Source organism: Ambystoma mexicanum, chromosome 12, assembly GCF_040938575.1.
Source record: "Ambystoma mexicanum isolate Mex_15411 chromosome 12, UKY_AmexF1_1, whole genome shotgun sequence".
Lineage (NCBI taxonomy): Eukaryota > Metazoa > Chordata > Amphibia > Caudata > Ambystomatidae > Ambystoma > Ambystoma mexicanum.
Genome location: NC_090936.1, coordinates 99,360,103 through 99,376,772, shown reverse-complemented (window position 1 = coordinate 99,376,772; position 16,670 = coordinate 99,360,103). Strand labels below are relative to the sequence as shown.

Sequence of the window (16,670 nt, the reverse complement as noted above, 5' to 3'; positions counted from 1 at the left end):
GACTACTCTAACCATCTCAGGCCAAAAGCACCCTGTTCAAAGACATTGGAAGATCAATGACTCACTGTTATTAGATATATGCATCAGAGCAGAAACCGAAGAAACCATCTCCAATTACTTCAAAGAAAACACGACAGAGGATTCTCCCATCAATATCATCTGGGATGCCATGAAAGCAGTCGTCAGAGGCACGTTAATCAGCGCCGGAACAGAACAGAGAAGAATTTCAAACATTGTGTCGGCCGGGCTGGAGGACAAAGTAAAACAACTGGGGAATGAATTGAAATTACACAGCTCCAGAAAAACAGAAAGAGCCCTGAGGAAAGCGAAAACTGCATTGGAAATGCATTATGCCGATCGCACAGCCAAATCGCTAGCATTTACAAGGCAATTCTATTACAGCAGAAGTAATAAGGCAAATAAAGTGCTAGCGCAAAAACTGAAAAAGCTTCGCTCCCGAAACAACATCCTGAAACTAAGGGGGGCAGCCGGTAACTTGCACTACACCGAGGCAGAGAAAATCGAAGAACTACTCAAGTACCACAAATCTATCATAGACAATCTGCCAGAATACCTGCGCACAACGCACTCCATCGACTCGTCCCAGCTGGAAGCCTTAGAATCCCACATCACGAGCAAAGAAATCATGGAAGTCATTAAAAATCTTAAAAACACTGCCCCGGGCCCCGACGGCCTGTCCGCAAACTTCTATAAAAAATTTGCCAGAATCCTAGCACCCCAAATGGCAGCTCTATTCAACTCCTTCCTATTCTCGAAATCAGTCACCGGCTCAATGGCGGAATCGCTCACTCTCTTGCTGCATAAACCGCGGAAAGACTCCTAACTGGCCACCTCTTACCGCCCAATCTCACTCCTCAGCAACGACGGCAAAATCTTCGCCAAAGTGCTGGCTACTAGCTTAGGCCCGATCCTACCATCCCTGATCGACCAAGACCAAACGGGCTTCATACCAGGGAGAGCGACCCACGATAACATTACAAGAAAGATAAATATCATCGAGAGCGCCCATAGACTAAAAGTGGGAATGGCGGTCATCTCCTTAGATGCTTACAAAGCTTTCGATATGGTTGATTGGGGATATATCCGGGCAGTTCTCGAGCACCTCGGCTTCGGCCCAAACTTTATCATATGGGTAATGGCCAACTACCAGTCTCCCACCACACAATTGCGAGTCAACGGCACCAGGTCAGAGACAATCCATATATCCAGGGGCACTAGACAGGACTGTCCACTCTCACCAATAATCTTCGCTCTATCCATGGAGCCCTTCGCAGCAAAAATCAGACAAAACCCGAGAATTAGGGGGGTACTTGTGGGAAACCAAGAATACAAAATAGCACTATACGCTGACGATGTTTTAATAACTGCATCAAATCTAGCAGAATCCTCGGGTGCCCTGTGGGAGGAGATCATAGCATTCGGGACATTATCAGGGTTCAAGGTAAATCTCAATAAATCCGCCGCACTCGCAGTCAACCTATCTAAACAGGAAAAAGCTTCCCTCAGCCCCCTCATGCCGATTCCATGGTCACCAAGCCCAATTGCTTACCTTGGGGTCCAGATCCCCAATGACCCATTACGCTTATACTCCAGCAATTTCCTGCAACTGATTAGAGAGCTCCATAAGGACCTTAAAAGATGGAAACCGCAGGAAATCTCCTGGTTCGGGCGAATTACTGCCATCAAAATGATCTTAATCCCTAGATGGCTATATCACTGCACAGCACTAGCAACTCAGATCCCCAGCCCAGCCCTAATAGCTCTACAAAAGAAAATTCAAGAATTCGTATGGGGGGGGGGGGGGGGGGGGAATAAACCCTGCATCAGTAAACGAATAATGATGAGGGGGATAGCACAGGGTGGGTTAGGAGTCCCAGACCTGGCCAGATATACCCTAGCGGCGCAGCTATCCCACGCATTCGCTTGGGTCCAAGAATCAGACATACCGAAATGGTCGAATCTCGAAGAAGCCTGGTGCCCGGTCCCAGCCTCCGCACTACCACACCTGCCCAACCTACAATCCCTAGCCACTGGCGTCCCCCGATTGCGACTAGAACTACAGCTCGATGCTAGAGGGCTGCGGCCCCGCAGATGGGCTGTTCGCTGCTCTCTGGGTCCCCTAACCCCCATCTGGAATAACCCAGAATTCTCTCCAGGCATGTCCCCACAGAACTTCCAATCATGGAGGGAGGGCGACTTACGAATAACCAGTGACTTCCTTGAGGCAGGCGCACCCATCTCATTTCAAAGGTGCAAAGTGAAATTCGGGGTGAACGAGCGAGAGAGATTCCGCTACGCCCAAATCCGACACCGGCTATCCCACAGAGCGACCAGAGAGAAATGCTCCAGAGACCTAACCACATTGAAACTATCTCTCACGACCCCCACTAGCAAAGGCAGAACCTCGACCCTCAACGGACTCCTAGATAGGGATGACCCCTCTATAAAAGAAAGATACATGCTTGAATGGGAAAAGGACCTGGACAAAGAAATAGATATTGAAAACTAGGGAATAATTTGGATTAGGCTGCATAAAAGTTTGCAATGTATCACAAACAGGGAAGGGGCTACAAACTTTGCTATAGGTATTATATAACCCCCGCTCAAATCAATAAGGCCCACCCTAACATCTCCGGGTCATGTTGGCTCGGGTGTGCGACCCCAGGCTCATTATTCCACATGGTATGGACTTGGCCGAAAGCCGAACGATACTGGAGAGAGGTAATCAAACATATCAAAGAAATCTCTGGCCTATTCATCCCCTGGGACCCTGGAATCATCCTACTGGGCGACACCGGCGAGGGCGCGCTCCCACTCTCGGGCCATATCCCCCGGTTATGCTCTCACCTACTTCTAGCGGCAAAAATTGCGATGGCCAGGGTTTGGAAAGACAAAGAAGGGCCCTCAGTGGCACTCTGGTGGGCGAAATGCTGGGACATAGCAGTCGCCGAAACAAATCACAGCAATCCGATCTGGCTCTCTGAATAGGGCCTTGAATATATGGGACCCATTCATGGACTATGCCCCAGATATCCGGCTCTCACCAGAAGGCCCCCATTAACCAGATGGCTCCAAATCAACCTACTTCACTAACCCCCAGTCGCGGGCCACAACAATCCAGCTCACCAAAGACCCCCCTCAGCAGCCAAGGGCAGTCCGGCCCACGGATGTGATCACTCACTGCTCCTACTAAGAGACACTGGCACTCGACCACGATTTACGATCGTTGATCTGTTCTTGCACTTAATGTAATGCTCACTTATGAAAACCCAATAAAATGTTAGGAAAAAAGAAAGGGTCTAAGATCTGAAGTAATTTATTGCGAAAATTCAATCAATCACTTCATTAGACGTTTCATTTGCAGTCTCAAACAAATAAACAGCCTCAATAGATTGCATACAATCCTTTGACACAAGTTGTATAGATCTCCTTTAGAAACGTAAACAATTATCTGTTCTAAATAGTGCTTCATGACGCTTTAGCCCAGCTTTTAATAGCTGTAAAAAAAATGTTAATTAATCAATATAATGCTACTCAATTTAACATCCTCAGACGGATCGAGTTGCCAATGATGGATTCAGATTTGTCCCATTGTGGAATCATGTTCTGCATAGTGTCAGGGTGTAGAAGGAGACTAACTTATTGTGTAACTCAAGAAAACCTCCCTACCTACTTCGAAGGGGCCTAGCCTGGCCTGCCCTGCCCCAACGTTAGTAGCTGTCAGAATGTCAGTCAAAAATAAATGTTCACCATCCTGTCAGAAACCAACTAATCTAACCCCTACACTGTAAACATAATTAACTAAAGCGTTGTTTGAGTTTTCTTCAGCAGGAAAAAAGACTCCTTTCTCCTGGCTGCTACAGACTTATAGTACTTATAGTACTTATAGAAGTAACACCTTCAATGTCCCATCACAACGGACCAGAGGAATGACTCGCTTCTCCTGGTCCTTCTATAAATGCTCTCCACATTAGTGTTTAAGGACTCTTGCAGAAAACCTGGATTAGTCTCTAGCTCCTTCCAGGAAGTAGAAAATCTCTGCATTATTTGGGTTCCATTTAACACTCTGATGATGGATATCTTTTCCAGGGTTCTTTATATCTTTCTTGCAGGTCTCTACTGGTTTCTATATCCTAAAGAGGGGGTTGTTTCCCAAAGCTCTCAGACTTCATGATGTTTGCTGGGCCACAGTGACAAGGGAGACAACTCTTCATGCCCTCGGTTTTAACAGAGGTATTTGGTGAATTAATGTGATGAGGGAGATGGCTCCCGTTCCACTCTGCTTAGCCAGCGATATTGGGTGGACCACTGCAATGAGGGAGAGGACTCCTGACAGTCTGCTTGGGCAGTTGTATTGGGCTGACAACTGCGATAATGGAGATCATTGCAGATGAACTCTTCAATTATTTTTACGATCCATACCAGTTCTTAACAGCACCTGCCACCCTGTGGTTCTATCCGGTCAGTTTACCGGTTCTTCCTGGGTTTTGAGGTCGCCCTCCAGGACGCACCCTGTGCGGTCCTTGTTGCGGTCTCTTGCGATATGCTCTGCAGGGTTATGGTACTCGCAACGGTTCTCACTATGCCTGCGCAGCTCTGCAGGGTTTAAGATCACCAGTGTTGGTACGGTTTCCAGACCACGCAGTCCACCTGGTCCAGGTCACGCGAGCAGGGTCTTTCTTCCAGCTTGCTTGCAGACAGACTCCTGTCAGGCCAGCACGGGACTCTGTCGACTCACCACCCGCGTCTCTCGCACTGCTGCCCCAGTCCTGCCACAATCTTCTGTTTCTCCTGGTTTGAAACTCCCAGGCTCTCCAGGCTGCATAACTGGCTCCCCTTCTGCTGCTACTTCTTGCTGCTTTTTTTCTTTTAGTAATTCTTTTCCTTTTATCTTGCTCTATTGAATCCTCCCCTGCAGAACACTGCAATGCTTCCTCTAGTTCCATGGAGCAGTCATGTTTCCTTTGGGGCCACCTCGTCATAGTACTTTGCTGATTTTGCATATTGTTATTACATATGCATTTCGTGCTTTTCTTCGTCCCACTAGATTTTTTATTTGGTACAGTCATATTCTTAAACACCTCGTTCCTCTATTGATGGTGGGGGGTGGAGGGTAATACTGAGGCTAGGGTATTCTGTGACTGTGTTTTATGGAGGCTTTTCTCCAGGTGGACGCCCTGATCCCCAAAGGGGAGTCCCTCCCAATGAGGTCCTCCTGCAATTTACCACCCCTAGGAGGACTATCTGGGAGGGGCCTCACCACCCTAGCCTCATAGGAAAGGGCTCGCCCTTGGGGAGTAGTGACGAGACCTGGTGAAATGTCACAATAGTCAGCAGAAGATTTTTTAAATATGAACATGTTTGGATGCCTGTTTTTAAAAATCGAATCTAGCTGTGTGCACATCCAACATGTTTTGATGCCGGTTTTTAAAAAAATCGAATCTATCTCTGCTCATATCCTGCATTCATTTTGTTGCTGTTCTAAAATCATATTTAGCTGTGTTCACATCCTGCCTTACATGGGAATGTGTGTGATGCTGGAAATGCATCGGAGGGACAGGGCCTCCGTATCCTTGTCCTTTACTGCCTTTTTATCGTGTGTTCTGTCGTGTTTTTTGCACAGGAGTTCATGTGGGACTCCTGGCGGTGCAGCTCTCTTTTGGTTTGGTGAACAGACCAATGGGATACCCTTACGGCACCCATGGGTGGGGGTACAACCCTGTGCCCCTAGTGTATGTTTTTGGGCACCTGTGGGTGGCCCGAAGAGCAGGGTATGGGCTGGTGGCAACTCCATGCTGAATTTCACAGGTGCTCAGAGTATCCTCCATTTTGGGATACCCAGGCCCTGCCACTGGAATCAGTTGATTCCTGATGGAAAACAAGATGGCCCCTGTGGCCTCTTGCTTTCTATTACCGGTTACCTTGTTTTCCCGAAGTCCCGGGAAGCCCTGACTCTGTCCCTTCCCCCTGACTGGCTGTTGGGTGGAAGTTCCATATAATGTGTTGTTGTGAAGTCCAGTCCAGACTGGCTGGAGCCTTCCCAGTGACTGTTGTGGATACACCCTGTGGGTGGGACCTGGGTGAATGGAGTGTGTGACCAATTTGCACTTCTTGTTGTGGCTGTCTGGTTTCTGGTATGAGAGACCAAGACTGAGACAGCCCTGCCCGAAACTGGCCTGAATGCAGTGTGTAGTGTTGAATGGCTAGGTACTTGTCCCAATCCACATTCCTGGTTGGCGTGTCTGAGAGGGAGGAGGATGGCCTGAATGCACTGTGTGCCCGATTGGCTGACTGACTGCATGAATGCCCTTCTGTATGATTGGCTGCTGCGTGTGACCCAGCAGTGTGGATGAGAGACAGGATAGTATATCTGGGGACCTCTCACCACTGGAAATTGTTTAGAAGTTGTGTCTACACTTGAAGAGTAACTGGAACTGCTGATCTTCGACGCCCAGCTGCAAGAAGAAGACTTGCTGTTGCATTTGCTTCGACCTAATCTGAAAGCTGCCGAATCCGTCGAAGACTGATCCGAGAGAGGACCCGGTAAGGCGCCCTCTTCCTGTGCTCCGAGGGACCATCGAGCACCGCTAAACTTTGCCGAAGCTCCCTGGAAGTCAGACCCTCGAAAGGCTGCTGACCCGAGACGAGACTGCCGAGGAGAACGAAGCAAAGCACCCGGACTTCGTCGCTGTCGACCAGGGTTTGCAGGTTTGTGTAACCGCTGGAGGCCCGTCGAAGTTGTGTTGCCCAGCTGTGGGGACCACTTGACGCCGTGCCGCTGACGACCGGAGCCGCACGCTCCTTTGCCTAAGAACATTTGAATCAAAGAACTCCCTTGTCTGCAATGTCGACCGTTTTCTTCAGCCGGAGAAAGTCGAGGACGACCAACGCGCCGAGGAGAATCCGCCGGTGGGATTCTCGCCACCTGAAGGCCACAAAGACTTCGACGACTCGACGCCCTTGTTGGGCCACAGTTCTTCTGAAACTCTTTGCGGTCCTGAACAATACATCGCCGAGGTGCCCCGCACCCCCTCATCCTCGCAGGACGTTGCTGACGAGCACCGCCTGGATCAACGTTGTGGTCTCGGCACCCTTGAACTTCTCATCGACGCCAAGTTTACCATCTTCGACACCGCTCGACGATCCATGGCTCCTGCTTTAAAGGGAGTAACTCAAGAAGGATCATTTGACACGTCTTCGAAGAACTCTACTCCACCAGGTACATTGGGGGAGTAAAACATTATAGGAGGAAATAAGACTATTGAATAATATATGGACTGGGCTTGTGCTATATATCTTTATTCTACAGGTTGCCCAGGTGGGGGGGAGGGGGCATCTCCACACAGAACTGTGTCTAGTGGTAGGGGCCAGAAATCTGCCTATTGTTTCAACCATCTTGCGTTCCTTCCTATCTCTATTGCTGGTTTCCTCGTTATTGATCTGTGTGACATTTTAACAGTTCAGTTGATGCACTTTAATGAGATTTGATAACATTGGTGGTACCACTTTAGAATTGTATATATTTATCATTGTTGATTTCCGAGTACAAAGTGCGTTATTGTGATCGTGTACATACCTTTGAATATTAATTATATAAAGACTGTTTTCAGTAATATAGTGTGTGGACACTCCTTTGTGTGGGTTCGGGGACTACACTGTACTTACGAACCAGCCTGCATCACCTCCTGAGAAGCTAGGCCTTGATTGCTCGTCCATTGCTGCCGAATAGAGAATCTTGGCTGGGGTCCTCTGTGCCTCTCCTCTACCATATAGAGAGCAGAAGTACAGGCACCCCCCACCAGTATCTTCACAATGTGCTGACTGGTTACCCTCCCCCCCCCCGCCCTCTCCCTTATGCCCCTTGTCTGGTCTGTTATCTGTTCCCTCACCCGCTTCATATCCCATTGTTTCTTCCATATCCGGATTGTCTCTCCCTGTGCGCTTGCTACCTCCTTTGCTTACCTCCTCCCACGTACCTCAGCGGCTCTGCCTGGTTAAGTGTACCACACTCTGAGGCCCTCACTATGGCACCATCTCCCCCATCTATTCTAACTGCTTCTCCATCTCCTATCCTTCACCTCTCACCAGGTCTGGCAGGAAGAAACTCAAGGACATACTGGGCGCCAAACCTGGCCTTCCTATTGCCGACACCTATGTCGGTGCTTCTACCAGAGAGACTCTCACCGACATCCTCTTCAGTTCCTTGTCGCGACATATGGACTCCCCATTTGGCTGCTCTGCCATCTCCTTACTCTTCTTCACACAAATGATGGCACCGGCTGGGAGGTCCTTCGTGCCTCCTTTTCCACCTGCAGGGCCATCATAAAGGTCTATCAAAATGGTACCATCCTGTTACAAGTGCTCCAACCAAACCTCTTACATTTTGATAGGCTACTTCCTCGCCTTATCAACTTTCATATTTCATCTTCACTGGCTCCCTTGCCACCTAGTTCTACTGCCGCCCAGGCTCCCATGCCAACTAGGCCCACCTTAGCTTCCTTACCCCCTACCAACATGACGACCTCGCTCACAACTCCCCCCTTGTCCCTTGTCGCTTTCAACTATACAGGCTTCCTTGCCTACTCTCACCACGCTGACAACATCTGGAGCTCCCTTGCCTCCTGCGGCACCTCCCACACTGGCTCCCTTGCCATCTTCCACTATCCTGGCTTCCTTGCCTACAACCTCCTTACTGACACACTTGGCATTCTTGCCTCCTCTAACCTCCATCATGCTTACAGAGGGGACCTTTGTACCCTGCACCCTCCCCTCCCGAGTCTTTCAAAAGTGGCAACCTGCTCCAGGTTGCCACACTAAACTCTCGCTCTGCTGTAAAGCAGTAACTCCTCTGACATCTGCCACCTCCTTTAACTCCTGGACCTTAATGTTCTGGCTCTTACTCAGACATGGTTTAAGGACAGCTCTGTCACGCGTTTTGACACTTTTCCCCAAAGGCTACAAGATCCTCTCCGTGCCCAGGCCTAACAGGTCAGGAGGTGGAGTAGCATTGAGCTTTGCCGAGTGGATTCCTGTTTCCATTATTCCCACTCAGGTCTACTCTTTTGAATACCTGGTCTGCAGGTTCTCTCTCTCCCCTGTCCTCTCTTACTCTGGCCACCTTCTTTCGTACCCCCCCCCATCCTCCCCCGGGCCTGACCACCCTCTTCCTTTCGGAATGGGCTAACCTGGCTGATTCTCTCCTCTCCTCCTGCAGCTGCTGGGGGGGGGGGGGGGGGATCTTAACATCCATCTTGACTCTCCAGACTCCTCAGGACCTTTCCGCAACCTGTGGGACTCACTTTCTCTTTCCATTCCTCCCTTTGCTCCAACGCACACTGCTGGCCACACCTTGGATGCTCTTATCTCCACAGACATCCCACTCTCTATTCCCCTCACTACCTCACTCTCATGGACTGATCATTCTCTTCTCTCTTGAAGCTCTCTTCTCCCTTAGCAATGGGACACCCTACACCACCTCTGCCTTCAAGTTCATCCGACCCATGAAAAGAGTGTCACTTGCGGCCTTTGCCTTCACCTACTCTCCTCCATCTACTCCTGCGGCTGACTCCCACCCTGACACAGCCCTCGCTAAACTTCCACCGTTCCATCTCCAACACTCTTGCCACTGTCATGAGGGTCCGACTGAAGCCTGCCAAAAAGAGCAACTCTTGGTACGACTCCGATCTGGCTGTCCTTAAAAGCAAGTGCAGAGCAGCGAAACGGAAATGGGGATCTTCAGGTTCACCCGGTGCACCCTCTGACACACTGCCTGCCGCCTTCTTCAAAGGCAATATAGACTCGGCATCCGCTCCAAGAAAAGAGTCTACATTCAAGTCCGCATTGCAGCAACATCCACCAACACGTCTGCAAGGAGCTTCCCAAGCCTACCGTAGCCACATCCTCCACTGTAACCGCCCAGATCCTTTGCTCAGCCCTGGCCTCAAATTTAACCATCAAAATGGAGGACATTCTGTCTGCTCTCTCTTCTGCTCTCCCTCCAGCACCAACATCTCTTGGCCCCCCTTCAGCCACCCTCACCCCCTCTATCCCTCTATCCCTCTCCTCCCTCTTCCCTGTCACACCTGACGCGGTCTCTAGACTAGTCTGGTCTACGAAAGCCTCTTCCAAACAGGTGGTCCAAGGACACCTTTGACACTCTCGCTCCTGCCTTGGCCGGCCTCAGCAACTTCTCTTTTGCCACTTGAGTTTTACCCTCTCAAGCACTCTTGTGCACCCTTTGCCAACCAGTCTATTCCAGCAAACTACCACATGATCTCCATCACCCCTTTCCTGGGAAAACTCCTGGAGAAACTGGCTATCACCCAACTTACCCTCCCACACTGAATCTGTTGGCTGTCTCTATGACCATCAGTCTGGCTTTAGAGCATCCAGAGGCACGGAAAGTGCTCTTCTGAACACCTGTAAAGATCTGCTCTCAAATCTTGACAAACTCTCCCTCTTCCCTAATTCTGCTTGACCTCCCCCTTCTGCTTTCGATATGGTAATCCACAATATCCTGATAAACGGGCTACGGGATATCCTGGGCATCACAGATCAGGCCCTGGCATGGCTCGCCTCCTTTCTCTGACCAGCCCTCCCTGGCGGAACTTGGGTCCTTTCTCTCCTCTATCACTCACTCTACTTGTGGTGTCCCCCCAGGGGTTTAACCGTCCCTCTGGTTCTTCAATATCTACATGCCCCCTTGGCCCACAGCATCTCTAGCTTTACCGCCAACTTTTAGTGTTATGTGGATGATCATGATCCTCCTCCTCCTCCTCCTCCTTCTTCTCCTTCTTCTCCTCCTCCTCCTCCTGCATCCCTGACTGTCTATCCACAATTCAGCCCTGGTGTGCTGCCAACGATCTCTGCCTGAATGCCAGTAAGAGATATCGTCCTCATTGGAACAACTGATCTTGCTTTCCCACTCTCACATTGGCCGGCCTCCCTTGGCCCTGCGCCCTCACCTTCCAATGAGGCAAAAGATTGCAGGGTCATCTTCGACTCCACTCTCTCCCCTTCGCACATCTCAGACATCTCCAAAAAGTCCCACTATCAACTACATCTCCTCAGAGGTATTTTACCTTTTACACTTTCTCACTTTCCTACGCTATTGCAACAGCCTTTTTCTCAATCTTCCTACTTCTACTCTCCTTCCTCTACAACTCATCTAGAACAGAACTGCAAGAGGTTTACTTCGCCTCAAGCCCAGGGACCGCATCTCTCCGGCACTGAAATCCCTCCACTGGCTCCCAGTGGCTGCAAGGATCAAGTTCAAAACCCTCTGCATAATCCACAAGGCTTTCTGGGGCCGGGGCCTACCCTACCTACAAGGCTCTCTTCCTAAATACTCTCTGCTAGTCCTCCTCCAACTCTCGGTAGGTGGGCCGCTTTCACTAACAGATTTGGGGATAGATCTTTATCCTCTGCAGGTGCCTCCTTCTGAAACAGCCGCTCTGCCTCTCTGTCTTGAGCCAGAGAACCTTAAGTTCCGAAACTCCTCAAGACCTTCCTCTTCAGCTCCTCCTCCTCCTCCCTCCCTCCCTCCCTCTGCCCTGCCCTGCCCTGCCCTGCTAACCTCTGTTTTCTCTCCACCTGCCTTCCTCCTCCTCAACTCGGTTTCAGTTTTTTGCTGACTGGTTGCCTAGTTCACCTCCAAAGCCTTACAGGCCCCCAGGCACCCCCGCCAGTCTTTGCACTGCCTCCGGGTCTCTGTACTATGTTCAGCATTACTGCACTTTTAGCTTACGTTCCACAAGTGAGGCAACTTCTCTGCACTTAACCCAGGGCCTTATTGGACTGGACACATTTGCTCCCCCCACCCTCACCTCACCACCTACTCGCACCCCAGTCTGTACGCTTGCAAGACCTAAAATGTACAAGGACTTGTAATGTTAGTCTGTCCTGTCCACCCCTTTTTTCTGCCCCCCCCCCCCTGCTTGGTCACAACTAGGAGAAATGCTGTCAGGCCTAGTATGCTAGTTTTTGGTTTAGATCATTCAGAAACTTCAAGACCTAAGAATGATTACTGTATACTCTTGTTCCCTTCCCGCTTTGAAGCACTCACCTGTGTATAAGCGCTGTATAAATAAACAAATACAATAGCTTTGAATTAATTCTAATTACAAATCATTTAGAATAACTTCAGACAATACCTCTCCAAATGCTCCTCTTCCAATGACTTTAAGAGATTCAAAGTCTTCCAAGCCGAGTCGCGTTCTCTTGAGGCGCAGAAACTCTGTTTCTTTACGAGCATGTTGTGACCTCCTTAGCTTTTTCTGGGGGAAAGATGAAGGTGGGGGTTACTAAAATATCAAAACATTCACTGTCTAAAAGCTGCAATGGAATAAAAACAACATTCAGTGGGCATTTTATGTTCTAAAAATGGAGAGAAGTTCAATGTTACTTTACAAAGCATATCAAACTGATCTCTATGCTGGTCAACCCTTACGTACATTGTTCCTAAGAGCACAAGGGATATCACACTGCATACAAGATTGCTGAAATAAACACATGTCAGGCTAATGACTGTTGGCCCTAGATGTGTATCACTGCTACTTGAAGGTTACAGATGAAAAAGGCTCTCACAATGAGCAAATCATTGGGATTGCAAAGCAGTCCACAATGACTGCAGGCAAAGACATTGGGCCTCATTAAGAGTTTGGAGGTAGCCATGCCCTCAATAAGGGCATGGCTACCTCCAAACTTAGGTCTGGGTCCGGGTTCCCTGAATGGAGAAATACCAGGCCATTCCGACCTTGGAGGGCCCGGTATTTCCACTTTCAAGGAACCCGGACCTTCCCCATTCCCATTCGAGCTCCCATAGGGCTCAATGGGAATGGGGAAGGAGCCAACAACGGGCCCGTTGTTAGCTCCCTGGTCCTCTCGTGGGACCCGCTCAGGACAACTGGTAAAATCAGACGTCCAGAGCGGGTCCCACAAGGGAACCTCGTAAAAGGGTGGATTGGGTTTAACGGTGCCAGCACCATGGCCACCCCATCCGAGGAGCAGGAGCTCCACCAAATAGGTTCCCACCCTGCAGGAGCAGCGGGCCTATTGAGGAGAAGCCTCCCCCTACCATGATTATATTTAGGTAAGCGCTGGCATCTTGTGCTTTTTTTCTAAAAATGCAATTTTCGCATCCTACAATTGCACTCGACCGCTCCTGAATGCCCTGCCAAGAAAACCGCATGCCTAGATTCACTAGGCACTGAGGAGCACCTTTGTGTACATTTTGACTCCATTCCGGTACACGAGGAACTGCCCCTCTCCAAAATGACCGCCCACTGCATCCTGGAGCCTCCTCTGCCTACCCAGGCTCCCAGCACAAGCCATCGCCACCCGCCGATTGGCTATTGACCATTCTTATCGTCCATTGGGCGCCGGCAGGTGAAGCCGGCCCACGTTCACTAAATCCCAAGGAACTAAGGCTGTTGCCTGTTTTATGCCTGTTCGATGCCGATCGTATGTCGGGTCCCCTCCAATGAGGTAACTTTTCTTTCCACCCTTAGTTCACCTATACTCAGTCAAGTCACGCACACCATAGACTGTGCGTCCTACATCATAACTCGCACTGCTGTGCTACGATCCTTCATCCTGTGTAAGCCACTGCCTTAGACTGGCCCAACAATGTGACCTGACTGCCTTCTGCTTGCTTTCCTCGTGCCTACCTACGAAGCACCCATGCCCAGTGTATTCACTGTTTGATCACCCTAAGCGACCCCCAGTGGATCTAAACATGTCCAGTTTGACTACATATGCTGCCAAAGTGAACTTACCTACGGTACACCGCTTAGCCCTGCTTTTCTAGCTTGTGCTATACTGTCAGTAAAGCGTATCTGCCCATAATTGCATAGTGTGTAGACAATTGAACCTGCCTTAACTGCACATTGTTCAGTAATTCGAATCTGCCCATAATTGCATACTGTGTAGACAATTGAACCTGCCTTAACTGCACACTGTTCAGAAATTCGATTCTGCCCATATTTATATTTTGTCTAGTCACACCTCTTGCCTGCGGCACATTGCCTTAGCAAACCTGATTCTGCCTTGCCCGTCTCCACAATATTCCTAGCCTATGGTGCCCGGTTGTATTTCAGTAACTAAGCTGCACCCTCTAGAGTGACCCTCTTGCCCTAAGTGCCACTAACTTTGGTGCTAAAACATCACCATAATTGTACCGTAGTCCCTACGGGATTAGTTTAATATACCAGCCACTGTCATTTTCGCCCAATATGCACACACTACAGACTTGCCTCCTATACACATCCTGGTCCATAGCCTGGACCATTCTAACCATCACCACTATAATGGCCCTCACCAATACCACCCCATGCAATCTACAAGAGAGAAACTTGCGACTTAGAGCTAGGCTGCCTCGACTTCATGACATCAAAAACAAAAGAACCAGTCCACCAGTCCCTATACGCACCTCCACTAATCCTGACCTCCCAGCCTCAGCGACGGTAAATCGTCCTGAACTACAAGGTGACCCATATCACAAACAGAGGAGACCTAACTACCCTAGTCTAAGATCTGTCAAAGGCACCACTACAACTCCCTCCTTATCAGGAGCCCTTATTAATGCTAGGTCCCTTATAGCTCACAATACCGAAATAGCCGATTTACTGGCTACGGACAACTTCGATATCCTTGCTGTTTCCGAAACCTGGCTCCACGATGCAGCTGGCCCTGCCCTCATGACTGCCATACCGGACAATTACAATATCCTAAGAGTCGACCGGCCTAACACTAAATGAGGCGGCCTGGCCAGCATAACCAAAACGCAGCTAGCTGCTAGACTTACCCCACACCCAGCAATCACATCATGCAAACTTCTCTCAGCTAAAATACCGATCTCTAACAATAGCACACTAACGATACTCCTAGTGTACAGACCTCCAGACCCACTAGGCAACTTCGAGGAAGACCTATCCAGTCTCCTCACTAACAGCATTAAAGACTCCACCCAGCTCCTTTTACTAGGTGACTTTAACCTAGGCTTTAACGGCGCTGAGGATAAACAAGCCCAATCTATCCAATCCATTTTAGTCAATCATGGCATTACCCAAAAAGTCCTAGTTCCTACTCACATAAAAGGACGTATACTAGACTGGATAGCCAACCTAACTGTGACATCACCATCTCTAGTATTCTACCACAAATATGGACGGACCACAATTTTATATGCTCTACAGCCAGCATAGAGCCTCCCAAACTTAAGAATAAAATAGTACCCCCCCCATGCCAACGAGAAGCAAAAAAGAAATCACGGCTAAAAAACTTCTCCCACTACTCCTACCAGCTCTCTCCGCCAGTACCAGTGAATCTAACCCTAGCGAGTTAGTTGAGGCATTTAACAATTCCATGACCAAAGCTCTGGACTTGATTGCCCCTATCAAACTCCATAAAAGTAAACGTGAAGCTCACCTTAACTCATGGTTCACCCCCCAACTCAAAGAAATGCGCATCCAAAAACGCAAACTCCAAGCTATCTGGAGGCACTCTCCCTCTGTTGAAAATAAAACCACACTTGCCAACTTTACAAAAAGTTACAAGAAGGAAATAATTCAAACTAAAAAAGATTAATTCATCGAAAGAATCAGTAAAGCCAACTCGAACTCTAAAGAGCTCTTCACTATTCTCTGGGAATTGGAAAACCCAATTGCCCCCACAGACAATGTCGCCAAGGACAAACCTTGGTGCACTAGCATCCAAAATGCCCTAGCAAATAAAATCACATCCCTTCAATCCAAAATTGCCAAGAAAAAAGCCTCCTTGAGCCCTAGTGGAACTCATTCCACCCCACTGAAAGTAACACCCAGCATATCCACCCAAAGCAATAGTAATCCCTTCAGGTTTATTAACATCTCTATACTGGAAACTCAAAAGGTTATTCTATCCCTTAAACCATCGAACTGCCAAGGCGACAGTTGCCCTGCGCAAATCATCAAGAATGCAGCCAGAGATTTAGCACCCTTCATCTCGAAACTAATCAACGCCTCCTTCAATACGAGTACTGTACCCACTAACCTTAAAGAATCTTGGGTACTGCCCCTACTCAAAAAACAGACACTTGACCCAGCAATCCCCACCAACTACAGGCCCATTACTACGGTCCCATTTCTCCTTAAAATCATCGATAGTGTAGCATACCTCCAGATCCAAAACTATCTGGAGTCACACCTGCTATTAGGTTCACGGCAATCTGGCTTCAGACCACTTCACGGTACTGAAACGGCCCTAATCGACCTCAAGACTCAAATCGACGAGTTGAAGGATAAAGGTAGAACAGCTATGCTCCTCCTCCTTGACCTATCAGCGGCCTTTGACCCGTTGGATCATGCAGTATTATGCAACCACTTAGCGTCCACCGCCCATTTCTCAAGTGAAGCTATAGCATGGGTACAATCCTTCCTAGCTAACCGTACGATGAGTGTTCTCCCCTGTAGCTGCAGCGGACCCAATCCATATCCCTTGTGGTGCCCCACAAGGCTCATGTTTCTCCCCAACTATGTATAATATCTTTACTAAGCCACTCTTCCACAAACTTGACAGATTAGGGGTAACCTATACCAATTATACAGACAACACGCAGATTCTCATACCTCTATCAGTCAATTTTGTCGAAGACACAGCTCTAGTAAACAAAA

At 48.9% G+C, this 16,670-nt stretch overlaps 1 protein-coding gene across 2 annotated transcripts in view; it reads right to left on the bottom strand.

Moving 5' to 3' along the window:
• The window catches only part of STK38L (serine/threonine kinase 38 like), a 419,201-nt gene that overhangs the window by 288,218 nt on the left and 114,313 nt on the right, over window positions 1-16,670 (bottom strand). For both annotated transcript variants that reach the window (XM_069628096.1, XM_069628095.1), the window contains exon 4: window positions 12,174-12,296. In XM_069628096.1, coding sequence (XP_069484197.1) covers window positions 12,174-12,296 — 123 coding nt within the window. The remainder of the gene's footprint in view (window positions 1-12,173; window positions 12,297-16,670) is intronic.